The sequence below is a fragment of the Pteropus medius genome, unplaced genomic scaffold (genome assembly GCF_902729225.1).
Source record: "Pteropus medius unplaced genomic scaffold, Ma_sr-lr_union100, whole genome shotgun sequence".
NCBI lineage: Eukaryota > Metazoa > Chordata > Mammalia > Chiroptera > Pteropodidae > Pteropus > Pteropus medius.
Genome location: NW_024353790.1, coordinates 758,919 through 771,202, shown reverse-complemented (window position 1 = coordinate 771,202; position 12,284 = coordinate 758,919). Strand labels below are relative to the sequence as shown.

Sequence of the window (12,284 nt, the reverse complement as noted above, 5' to 3'; positions counted from 1 at the left end):
GAGACCCTGGGAGCTCTATCTTCAATTCACTTTATTTCATCCTAGTGTTTTTTTGTTTTGTTTTGTTTTGTTTTGTTTTTATCTCATAGGAACCTTCACTCTACCTATCCTTCTAACATCTTTCTACTTCTCTCATTCTCTTTTTCCCTATACACCCTGGAACGATTCCATTCATTTAAATATATATTGAGTGCAAACTACACATCAGGCAAGTCCTGGGCTCTGGCCATATGCCCCCAGTTCTCTTATACCATCATTATTTGGTTGCACCTAGCAAATCCTGGATTGATATAATTTCTCCTCCTATGCCTGGTTAGATGAGAGATGAAAACTTAGTCTCATCTACTACTTTCCTTACCTTTTTCTCCCAGCTTTGAGGTGTGTTCATTGAGACTGTTCCTTGTACCTGTGTTTTTAATCCTGACTGCTCTATTCCCCCACTGTGTACCCTCAACCATTTCCTCTTTACTGGCCCATTCCTTTCAATCTACATGAGACCTTTTCAGGTCTCTTTCATCATAAAAATCCTTATTTGTCTTTATTTTCTTTAATGACCATCCTATCTCTTTTCTTCCCATTCTTGTCCAAGTTTTCAAAGGAATGGCTTTCACTCATTTTTATTTTCTTATAGTCCACCAACTTTTCCACCCACTGAATTTTGGCTCATGCCCACACTGTCTACTGAAACTCCTTGCTAAGTATCTTCTTGGTCAAATCCAGTTTCACTTTACCAGTCCTTGTTTAATTGGACTTTTATGTCCCATTTGGCACTAGTGATCACTCTCTTCTTCTTAAGTTTTCTAGTTCCTGAAAACTTTTTACTTCTCCATTTCTTTGGTTCTCTCAGAACTTTCTCGCTGTTACTTCTCAATTTTCTTTCTGGGATATGTTTCCTTCATGAAGGCTTTAAACATTGGCCTAATCATCTGTGTTCTTCTCTTTTCATTCTACATGCTTTTACAGAGTAGTTTTAGATATTGAATAGTATCCTCAATTATAGTCACGTTATAGAAACTGATATCCAGGGTTACCTGGTGACAATGATGTAAAAATGTGAATTATCTTTCTACACAAGTTCTATGTCGTTCATCAGTTCACCTGAGTTTCAAATGTCCCAGAGGTTTTATATTTTGTTTCCTAAAGACCCTGAATGTGGTCTACAATTGGAATGAGCATGGGTCTCTAATTGTTTTGAGTTAATTGGGAATTCCTGAAAAAATTGACTAAGCCAATTAGAAACCAGCTAATTTCATTTTGTAATTTTCTGAATAACATTCTGGTGTAGGCAGTCCAGTTTTTGAACAAGTTTGCAATAAACAATTTTCCTTCAAGGTTAATATAACAGGCGAACACCTTTTGCTGTGACAGACGGCAAAGGTAATGAAGGATTAGCTTACATTATGATTCATTATTTCAAAATGTCAGAATAAAGTGAATCTGCTGCATTTCCCAAGCCTCTTGTTCTTTAGAGGAGAGTGGGTGTTTTACTTTTCTAATGTTAATGGATTCACTGTTTTTTTTTCCTCCCTTCTTTCCTCCCTCCTTACTCCTCCCACCCCAACCCTTTCTTTCTCTCTTTATTTTTTCCCAGGCCAAATTCAGATAATCGGCGCCAGAGTGGCAGAGAGAGATTGGCCAGCACCGGTGAGAAGGGAAGCATGGCCATGGAATCTGCCAAGGAGACTCGCTACTGTGCAGTGTGCAATGACTATGCCTCAGGCTACCACTATGGAGTCTGGTCCTGTGAGGGCTGTAAGGCCTTCTTCAAGAGAAGTATTCAAGGTAATAGTGTGTTGAAAACAACATGTTCCATTTTTGATCCTGAGAGGGGAAGCAAGTGAGGAAGGAAAGCGTATAATCAGCTACTTGTATAAAACACTAAAACCCAGTAGGTCTATTAGTATCTTTGGTAGAAACGTGGAGAAAAGACAGGCGCTGAGGAGAAGGAATTAACAAATGCCAGGGCAGTTGTGGCTGAGTAATTATGCTTCGTTCATTTGGTCAGAGCATCTCTACAGGAAGAGGATTTCAATAGCTGTTTTCAGAGATGTTGTCTGTACCTTGATAAGGGATGGCAAGTGGATATTTATGTATTGCTGGCAATAGGCTTACATGATGTAGTGTGATATTAATTGTCTATACATAATTACCTCTCTACCTTGGCTTTGTCTAGGTGAGTATTCTGTTCTGATCTTTGCTCCAGACCAGTTCTGATTGAACTTGTTCTTCTCTTGCTCTTCTTCCATCTTTGTTGTCTCAATGAATGATATGACCTTTTGCTAAAATGAGAAGGCTTAATAACCGGCGACTTGTCATAGGGTCAAGTACCTATCTGTACTTTATGAAACAGTTATTAGTACCACCCATAACATTTCTTTCACCTGTCTGCCTTGATCCTTTTCTTGTGTGTATTTTACCAAGTATAGCTTCTTTGATATACAGCCAGTTACATTTTATTTCCGCTCCAAGAGTGTTTATATTGTTGTATTAGAGGATACCCTGGGGGGAACATCAATCACTTTTACTACCTAAAATATCTTTGCTAAAGATCCTTTGTTTGACAGGCACAGAGGTCTGATAGCAGTTTAGGCTCACTGAATCTCTTTTTGTCTTAACAGTGGAGCATTTTTCTCTGTTCTTTTTCCTTTGTCTTTTAAGCTTAAGCAAAGCTTAGTATATAAATACTAAAAACATTTCTGATGGAATTTTTGTATGACTTCCTTGGTGGAAATACAGACTTAAGTAACTTGAAGTACAATCTACTGATCGAAGAAGTGATTCTCCTGGACTTTCCGCTGCTCTTCACTGCTCTGATATGGGATTCAGGTGGAGAGGACACACAGTATTTATTTTTCCTTCCATTGCCAATGAGGTGGATTTTTTTTAAAAAAAGATGTTCTTATCTAATAGAGTAATATGTGAGGTCAGTTTGGTTCATTTAAAAAGCATCGTTTTGACAATTATTACTTCCAATATCTTTTAGAAATCTATTGTGAAGCTTGAACTTGTTTGCTGGATTTTAATAAAATTTATGATATTCTCTGATAGTAAAATTTTGTTTCTATATAAACATATATAAATATGTATACATTTATATATAAATATATATGTTTATGTATATATGTATATTTATGTATATAAAATATACATATGTGTGTACAGCAACATATATTATTTAATTGTACTTGCTGATTCTACCTTAATTTAGAAAAATGATATTTATATTTTGGTTTAAGTCAGTCAATTTAAGCCCTTAAAGATCTTTTTATAGTCATGTTTATTTGTAGTTTTACTTTTTATTTGATTTTATATAATCTAAAATATCATTATTTACTCTAAGCTCTTAATTGGGTGGTGAAAAATTATTTGACAGAGGTAGGATTAGTGGATTGGTTAGCCTACAAACTTAGGCAAGTCATTTATCTGAGACTCAGTTCCCTCATTAGGAAAAATGATTTAGAGCAGTAGTCAGCAAAGTTTTCCTGTAAAAGACCAGATAATAACTGTTTTAGGTTTTGCAAGCCGTACAGTCTTTGTTATAGCTATGTACCTCTGGCTCTGCGATGTGCATGAAGTCATAGACAAAGTGCAAATAAATGGTGTGTGACAATAAATCTTTATATACAAAAACAGGTAACTGACAAGAACTGGCCTGCGGGCCATAATTTGTTGACCCTTGATTTAATTGATGGGAAGGGAATAGATGGTTTCTAAATCTAATATTTTGATTATTCATGTTTATTGAGAACTTACTCTGTATTTGTGCTAGATGTTTGAGTGAAATCAAAATATGGGTAAGACAATCTAAAATCTCACAAAATTTAGAATTTACTTAGGAAATTTACTGGGGGAAGCAAAGGTACTTGTTCTCATGATATAATTAGTTGCTCAGTATAGATGTAGTGCTACTATATTACACAGATAAGGAAAACAGTAGATCAACGTAAAAGAAGGAAATATCATGTTATATATGTAAAATTACTGAGATCGAAGCTAGAAATCACCCTCCTCCCAGAAACAATGGCAATATTCTCACAAATTATTTTTACCATATTTATTTAGCATTTAGAAATTTACGATATAACTTCACATGAAACTTAGTATTGTCTCTAAGAATTAAAGCATCAGAACAGGAAACAGAAAAAATATATACTTATAAAAAAATCAATGAAAGAAATGTGAGTTTGTAAAAATAAATATTTTATTGCTATGGCAGTAAATCAAGTTCAGATATTTAAAAAAAATTCTGCTTACTCTTTGATACGTAAAATATGTATCCTATCTCTATCATGTATATACAGACTAAATAGTAGGATTTCATTGTACTATAAATGGTACTACATAAATTGTGTAAAAATGGGATTTCTACCTGGCTTCAGAGACCTTTTCATCATGGTATGAAGTCACTTAAAAGAGATGACTATTAACTCCAAACTTCTAGAAGAAGCCTAGAAACAATGCAGAGTTATTAATTTTTAGAGAGAGGGAGGGACCTTAAAAATGATTAAGTTCACTAATTCATTTATTTGTTCATTGATTGCCTCTACTAGGTAAAGCATTGTGAAAGGCCTTGGAAATATAATTATAGGAAAGACATGGTCCTTGACCTCATAGAGCTTATACAGTAGTGAGAGAGATGGACAAATAAACTAGCAATTCAAATTCAGTGTGACAAGTGTCAAGGTGTGGGTGAGTTCAGGGTCTTACAGGAGTCCAGACTTCACTCAGTCCTGGTGGGGGTAGAATCAGGCTCCAAGAAAGTTTCCTGATTTGAGATTAGGTTGGGAGGATGAGAAAACTGGGGAAAATGAAGGAGGAGGGAATAAATGTTCTGTCATAGGAATGAGCATATGAGCAAAATCAAGGAGGTAAGATAGAAATCAGGGAGTTCCGTGAATAAAGATTAACAAAAGCTCATTTACCATTAGATTAAGAAAAAGACATTCTTGTGCCATGTATTTATTCTTAGACTGCGTAAAAACAAAATAATTTATTTTCTTTTTACTTTAATGACATTTCCATGTATTTGAATTATTCGTGCAGGTTAAAAGAAACTATCAGAGCAAGTTTAATGATTTCTAGTCCAATTTTCTCATCATAGCCTTGATAACTTGCAACTAAAAAGTTTACTGAACTTCTTTGGCTCTTTATAAATCACACTGCTCCTCAAACCTATTTAAGGACAGTGAAGAGTCTGACATACAGGTAGAAAGTTCTGAAGATACTGTAGCTCTCCCTGTTTTTCTTGTTACTTAAGAAAAGAGATAGAAATGAGTATCCATCAGATTACTCTACTGCTCTAAGTGGCTTAGTTGAAGAGGTAAAGTGTTTGACTTGAAAGCATACAAATTTTCATCCACTACTTGGTGTAACAAACTTGATTACTCAAGAAATTGAGTAATGGCCTCCAGTTGAACATACTTTTTTTCATTCAAAGCAATGTCAAGGATGCTACTTAAGGCAGAAGGGTGAAATTCGAGATTCTATGAATTTATTAATCATTGCAGATGAAGAAGCAGTGTTCCTTAAGATATGTTGTTGGCAGAGACTCTTGGATGAGTTATATAAGCAGATTTGGTTATAGGTTCAGCAGCCAGGTACTACCTTTGAGTATTATTCCAAGAAAAAAAGACTCCACTGAACTCACTGATTTTCTTACATATTATTTCAAATGGTCATGAGGCACAGTGGAGGCTTAAGCCTATCTATATACCTTTATCTATGCTGCCACTTCATATTCTCTCTCTAAGGCATGTGTAGAAGATGCTTAAAATTAGGTCAAACGACATGGCCCAGATAGGTGTTGCTTTAAAAGTTAGCTGAATCCAAGAGGACATGGTTTCAGGGTGGAGTCTGATCATGGTTCAAGGTAGTGGGAGCCTTAAGTCCAACAAGGATAAGTGAAAGCCTGATCCACCACCTTAGAAAGCATCAGGGTGAGACACTCCAGCACCCTGGATAGCTCCTTCAACCACTACAGAGAGTAAGCAGACTTATTTTCTGATTTTTAGGTCCATCTGACTGACTCTCTTTGCTTTGTAGAGCTCTATTAAGAGAGACTTTAGCTCTTTTGTGCTTAGGGACTCACTCTTTTTTAACCAAGATAGATTCGTTTTTATCTTCAGCTTCCTGTCTCTAGTTACCTTTTGGCTTGACAGATGCACCCATGAATGGAAAAGGCCAGAGGCTGAGGAGAAATGGAGGCTGTGCTCTCATTCTATAACTATCTTGTCTCTGGAGCCTTTTCAGAGATATGGCTCAAAGTTGAGATCCTGGCAATATGTGGACACAAAAGTACTAAATCTTTGGTCTCTGTGTTTCACACTACGCCTCTCCAGTCTAGTCTCCATGCAGTGGCAGGAGAGATCTTTTAGATAAATCAGGTCTATGGCCTTGCTCTTAAAACTCTCACTGCACTTAAAGTCCAGATTCCTTTCTACGGCTTACAATACTCTACATGTTCTTCTGCTCTTTTCTGCCCACATTCTCTGTAATCCAGTCACACTGGCCTTCTTTCTCTTTGCCCGGCACATCAACCCCGTTCCTTCCTCAGGACCTTAGCACACGTGATTCCTCTTTTCCGTTTGCTTGCAACACCCAGATCTTTACTTGGCTGTCTTCTTGTCATGCAGGTCTCTGCCCAAGATCACTTTCTCAGAGAAGCCTTTCCTAATTCCTCTACCAAAAGTAACCCTACAAACCTTTGCCCTTAGATTTTTTAAAGTACTGTATTACTCTGTCTTATTTTTCTCTAAGGTCTTTAAACCCTTAAAGCTCTTTTATTTATTCTTTTGGTTGGTTATTGTCTGTCTGCACCAGGTACCACCTCTCCTAATTCCTGCCCAGTCTTGGGTATAAGCTGAGCCAGAGCTGATTTCTGGTCTGGTCTGCTTTGTTTGTCTCTAGAGCTCCAGTGCCTCTAGCTGTGTCGGCACACCTCTGTTAAATAGTGGAATGTGGTGGTCAAAAGAATAGTAAATGAAACCTGCTAGAGGACCTCAGAGAAAGGAGAAATTCCACTGGGTAAGGCTAGCAGGAGAATCATGAATGCAAGTAGTATATTTAATATAGGCCTGGAAAGAAACGGAGGATTTTCATAGGCATTAAGAAGTTTGGCAAAGAATTCTAGACATGTGAAATAGCATAAACCAAGATACGCTCAGTGGAAACTGAGTGAAGCAGCCGTGAGAGAACAGAGAACTTATTGTCCTTTCTCTGCCTCCTTATTTCACCTCTTCAGTTCTCTGTAAGTTGCCACTGCCCAGTGTCTGAAATCTTTAGTCCTTTCACTTTCTTAATTTTTTCTCTGCCCGCTTTCTTAGGCAATCTCATACATATCTGTTTATGGGTTGAATTGTATCCTCCCCCCATCTATGTTGAAGTCCTAACACCCAGGACCTCAGAATGTGACCTTATTCAGACATAGGGTCATTGTAGATGTAATTAGTTAAGATGAGGTCATACTGGAGCAGGGTGGGCTTTTAATTCAATATGACTAATGTTTTCATAAGAAGAGGGAAATTTGGACAGAGACAGGGCGGAGAAGGCCATGAGATGATGGAGAGATTGGAGTAAAGCATCTATAAGCCAAGGAATACCAATAATTGCTGACAAACAGTAGAAGCTAAAAAGAGACAAGGAAAGATTATTCCCTGTAGGTTTTAGAAGGAGCATGGCCCTGCTGACACCTCGATTTCATACTTTTAGCCTCCAGAACTGTGAGATAATATTTTATGTTGTTTTACGTTTCTCATTGGTGGTAGCCGTAGGGAACAATATATAAGACCTAAATTGTTTCAACTCTGCACATATTTCCCAGATCTGGCCCTTGCGTGTCTCCACCTGATGTGAGCTACTTCTCCTGGTAGCTGTTTATACTGGTTCCCTCACCATTCCCTCAGGCACTCACACTTAATACCATGGAGTTCATTATCTTCATCTTTTCTCTTTGCAGCCCCGCTGTTTCCCATTAGAACTATTGTGTAATTCTACTTAGCCTATCTCTTAAATGTATGTCCATCCCATTCCCATTACACAGAGTTAATCCCATTAACTTTCACCAGAATCATTCAATAATTTAATTTTTCCTTTTGTTTTCTCCTTCATTTAAGCCATTGGCTTATTCCAAGCCATTCTATGCACTGCCAGTCTGTTCATATTCTTAAAGCAAATCGCTAATCATGTCAATACTTTGTACAGAATCCTTTAAAGACTTCGATAGCCCATGGAATAATCCTTAGACAACCACTCAAGGATTTCCACAACCTTGCTCTAGCCTGTCTTTCTAGTGGTCTTAAGGTCATCGTTTCTACTTCTGAAGTAGACTCTCTAGACTGGACAACATGCAGTTACTCAAATATGACCATTCCATTTCTTTGCTGGAAATTTCTTCTTATCCCAGTCCAAAGTTACTGTCATCAAACCTCTGATGTTACTGGGGAAGTTTTCTCTCTCCTGTGGGCTTCTGTGTTACTTTGTCTCCATTGCCTGACATTGCAGGTATTTGTATACACTGAAGCTTTCCCTTACCGACTGTGAGCGCCTCAAAGGTAAAGCCCAAATCAAGGCTTCAAATTAGAGGAGTCACTCAATGAATAAACAAAAGGATGAAAAGAGGGTTAAGATCAGTTTGCTTTAGGCAACACAAACCACTACATTTTTCCGACCATGGGGGAGAGATGACAAAACAGTCTCAAAGATTGACCTTCCTGAGACATATAGAGAGACCAGGGTGGGAAGAGAATAGAAGCATGAAGACTAATTTGGCTGATATTGAAATACCGTAGACATACTAACTATCTGGACTTTTTGGTATTTGTGAAATAGGAAAAAACAGGCATAGAATCAAGGATACTATAATGAAAGAATTGACATTGTTTTAAGAGATATTTCAGAAGAAAGGTATCTGGAAAAGAATGGAGTTAAAGAGGTTCAAAAACAGAGAAAGAATGATGGTATCACCAGCACTTGAACTGGAAAAATCAAGAGAAAAGCCATTTAGAGCGGGTTAGGGTAAGTTTAATTCCAGATGTATTGAGTTTGACATGATAGTTAGATATCGAGATAGAATTCTCTGGCAAATTATCTGGCAGCTACAGAAAGAGAATCAGTATTTTGCAGACAGGTGAGGGGATATGAGTCAATTTCCTCAATTAATTTTAAAGAAATTGATGAAAAGAATGGTTTAAATACTTTCTGGAGGCCATCTGTTATTAATAATGGAGAAATAACTCCAAAATCTTTCCCTTGACTCTCATAATAAAATATTATGAGTTCTCTGGATTTTACCAAAACCTTATAAGAAACATTCTTATTATTAAAAGTGTATGTTTAAGGCCTTACAGAACAGGAAAATCACAAATTAGCACAACAGGGCCAAACGCTAGTCTCTAGAAATTTATAATTTACAAGAGAACATGCTGGTACTAACACATTAAGCTGTACAAGTAGTAAACTGCAGGAGCAAATATAAGCATTTTTATGATTTTCAAAAAAAAGCAAGATTTTTTTTTTTTTAACAAATTATTCATACTGTGGAAATCTATAGACATCTTTTCTGACCTGGAGGTTGCCTAATCCTTCCATTATTTCTACTTTTATTTTTCATTCTGCATCCTGTGGAAATAGGCATGTTGTGCAACAGAGAAATAAGACTGTTGAGACTGAAAGGCAGAAGAGTTTTACTGTGTACACATATGAGCTACCATGTAGTTTTCACAAGAAAGCAGTTATAATGAAACTTTTCAAAAGAAAGGTCTTACTCCTAGGTGTTGGTAAATTTGCTAGATGTTTGGTCCCTGGTTCTCATCAGAGAAAAAGAAATATACTACCCTGAAATTCAAGACCTAAAAACCTCCTTCCATGTAAGAATGTCATCCCCATTTACTAATTTTAAGTGCTGGTTATTTTTTAATGCTGCGATACTAAATTTAGATGTGTGTGCATACATGCAGGCTTGCATTTGAAGAAGGGCTCAGAAAAACAAAATCATAGTCTTTCCACCTGTGAAATGACAGAGGGTTTTTTTTTTTTTTTGCCCTCTGGCCAAGTAATCTTTATCTTGGAGATAATTAAGACAAAATGCATCTAACAAATAAAATCAGTATAGAACCCCTATTTCTTGGCAGCTCTTATGGACACAGCTGAAGCTTTCAGAGGTCTTTAAAAACCATGGCAACAAATGCCTTTGAAGGGTAAGCAAAGGTTCCAAATGTTTTTAATCGCTAGTGTTTTTTATGCTACCACTTCAAGCATTCTTCTTCATGTTTTGTTCATCTGATTGAAATTAAATTTCCAATTTCTCTACAAAGTGGTACTGTGTCTGTCATGTCATTGACTATTTCCATTAAAGTGGTAGTATTTGAGCCCATATACAGTGCTTAAGCTGATCAACAACTCCATTAGAAAGCCCCACTTATGAGTGGCAATAATTTCACACAAAAATTATAGATAGCCTTTAATGGGCATATTTGCAAAAGACATCAACTAGCTCTCAAAATTATATGCCGACTCTGTCTTTACAAAACCTGCCAATGGTGGTCCATGGCCTAATCCTGCCTAAACGTCTCTCTCCTTCTTGGAAAGATGCTGTCGATACCTTTAAAATGCTACGTCTCTTTAAAGACAATGGCCTGTTTCTCTGATATTCAGAGAAAAGTGTGCATTGAGATATAGGTTACTCATGTCTGAACTATACACTACACTTTACTATTTTGAAACTATGTATAGAGGTTATACCTGCTTACTTGACTGAAAAAATAACAATGTACAAGAAAAATCTATTTTGTGAATCTACAGTCTACTTTGTAAAACTTTTTATGTTATTATGTTAATTCTCTACTCAAGTGTGAGTTAGAGAGCAGATTTGATATTTTTAAAGAAAAGAAATGCTTTACTTGAGAAAGAATATAGTGGAGAAAGTATTCCTACTATTTTCTCTACATTTACATCTTCCTTTAGCTGAAATAAAAAGATTTTTATCTCTTTAGTTGCTAAGAAATTAAGGAACAAAGAAGAAACTGATTTAATTATTCAGTTATAATTTTTCTCTGTAGTAGGTACAATTCTCTTTATTTTCTTTGAGAAAGAGTACATGGATTTAAAATTTTATCCAAACAAATATCATATTCATCTGGTTCATTTGGCAGTTTCAAAATCATGGCTTAGGAAGTAGGGAGTGAATGAGTAGAGAAATCCTTAGATCATCACTCAGGGCAGAGTGGCTAGATTACAATTATAATTATGCTTATTTATAGCAATCAAAAGCTAAGTTCGATGATTTAAAAGAATGGCTGCACCACTTTAGTGTAATTCATTAAGCAATGTGCACAATATTTTCCTTAAACACTAGAGAAGATAAATTACAGTTCTTAAGATAATCAAAATTCATAATTATTTTGTTCCTTTGACACTTCAGAGTTATTAATAAGGAAATTCATTTGAAAGATATATAAAAGTGCCTTTGCCACTACTATTAACCAGTGACATGATGGTATATTATAGTCACCGTGGAGATGGTCCTTCCTTCCTTCCTTCCCCTCTTCCTTCTTCCTTCCTTCCTTCCCCTCTTCCTTCCTTCCTTCTTCCTTCCTTCCTTCCTTCCTTCCTTCCTTCCTTCCTTCCTTCCTTCTATTCCTTCCTTCCTTCCTTCCTTCCTTCCTTCCTTCCTTCTTTCCTTCCTTCTTTCCTTCCTTTTTCTGATCCCTAGCATGTTCATCATTTGGAGTATGCTCTTCCTGCTCCAGCTTCCTGCTTTTGTAGACCAACTGCATCCTTACCCATCCTCTCTACCTCATCATGCGCTGTCTCTTGTACTGATTGTCATTGTTATCAAGCTCATTTGCTCCTCATCAACCCCTTGTGGATTTCTTTGTACTGATGCTATTCTCTCCCCTTCTTACCATCCAATCCGACTTCTAAGGGGTGTTGCCTCTCTTTCACCAGACTCAATTCTTGTTTTCCTTATTGCACTATTCTTAGCGCATGTGTACACGGTTACAGACCTCCCTGTCCAAGTTCCTCATAGCCTCTTTCCCAAAGAGGGCTAACTCTTTGAGCTAGGGACTTAAAATAGGTTCTTTTTTTTTCATGAAACAGATATTGATTGAATGGCCATTTTATTTTAGCACCTGGAGAAATGCAAATCCTGAAATCCAATTAAAGATTCACCTTATACACACATGGAAAGGTTGTGATAATACACATTAAACCATAGAAAAGTTAAACTCAGCACTACAGGAGATACCTCCCATCAGTCTAAAGAGACAAAGAGGTATTTCAGAAGA

At 36.7% G+C, this 12,284-nt stretch overlaps 1 protein-coding gene across 10 annotated transcripts in view; it reads left to right on the top strand.

Moving 5' to 3' along the window:
* Positions 1-12,284, top strand: part of ESR1 (estrogen receptor 1) — a 308,851-nt gene that overhangs the window by 127,847 nt on the left and 168,720 nt on the right. For all 10 annotated transcript variants that reach the window (XM_039851343.1, XM_039851351.1, XM_039851348.1 and 7 more), the window contains exon 3: positions 1,592-1,782. In XM_039851343.1, the coding sequence (XP_039707277.1) occupies positions 1,592-1,782 (191 nt within the window). The remainder of the gene's footprint in view (positions 1-1,591; positions 1,783-12,284) is intronic.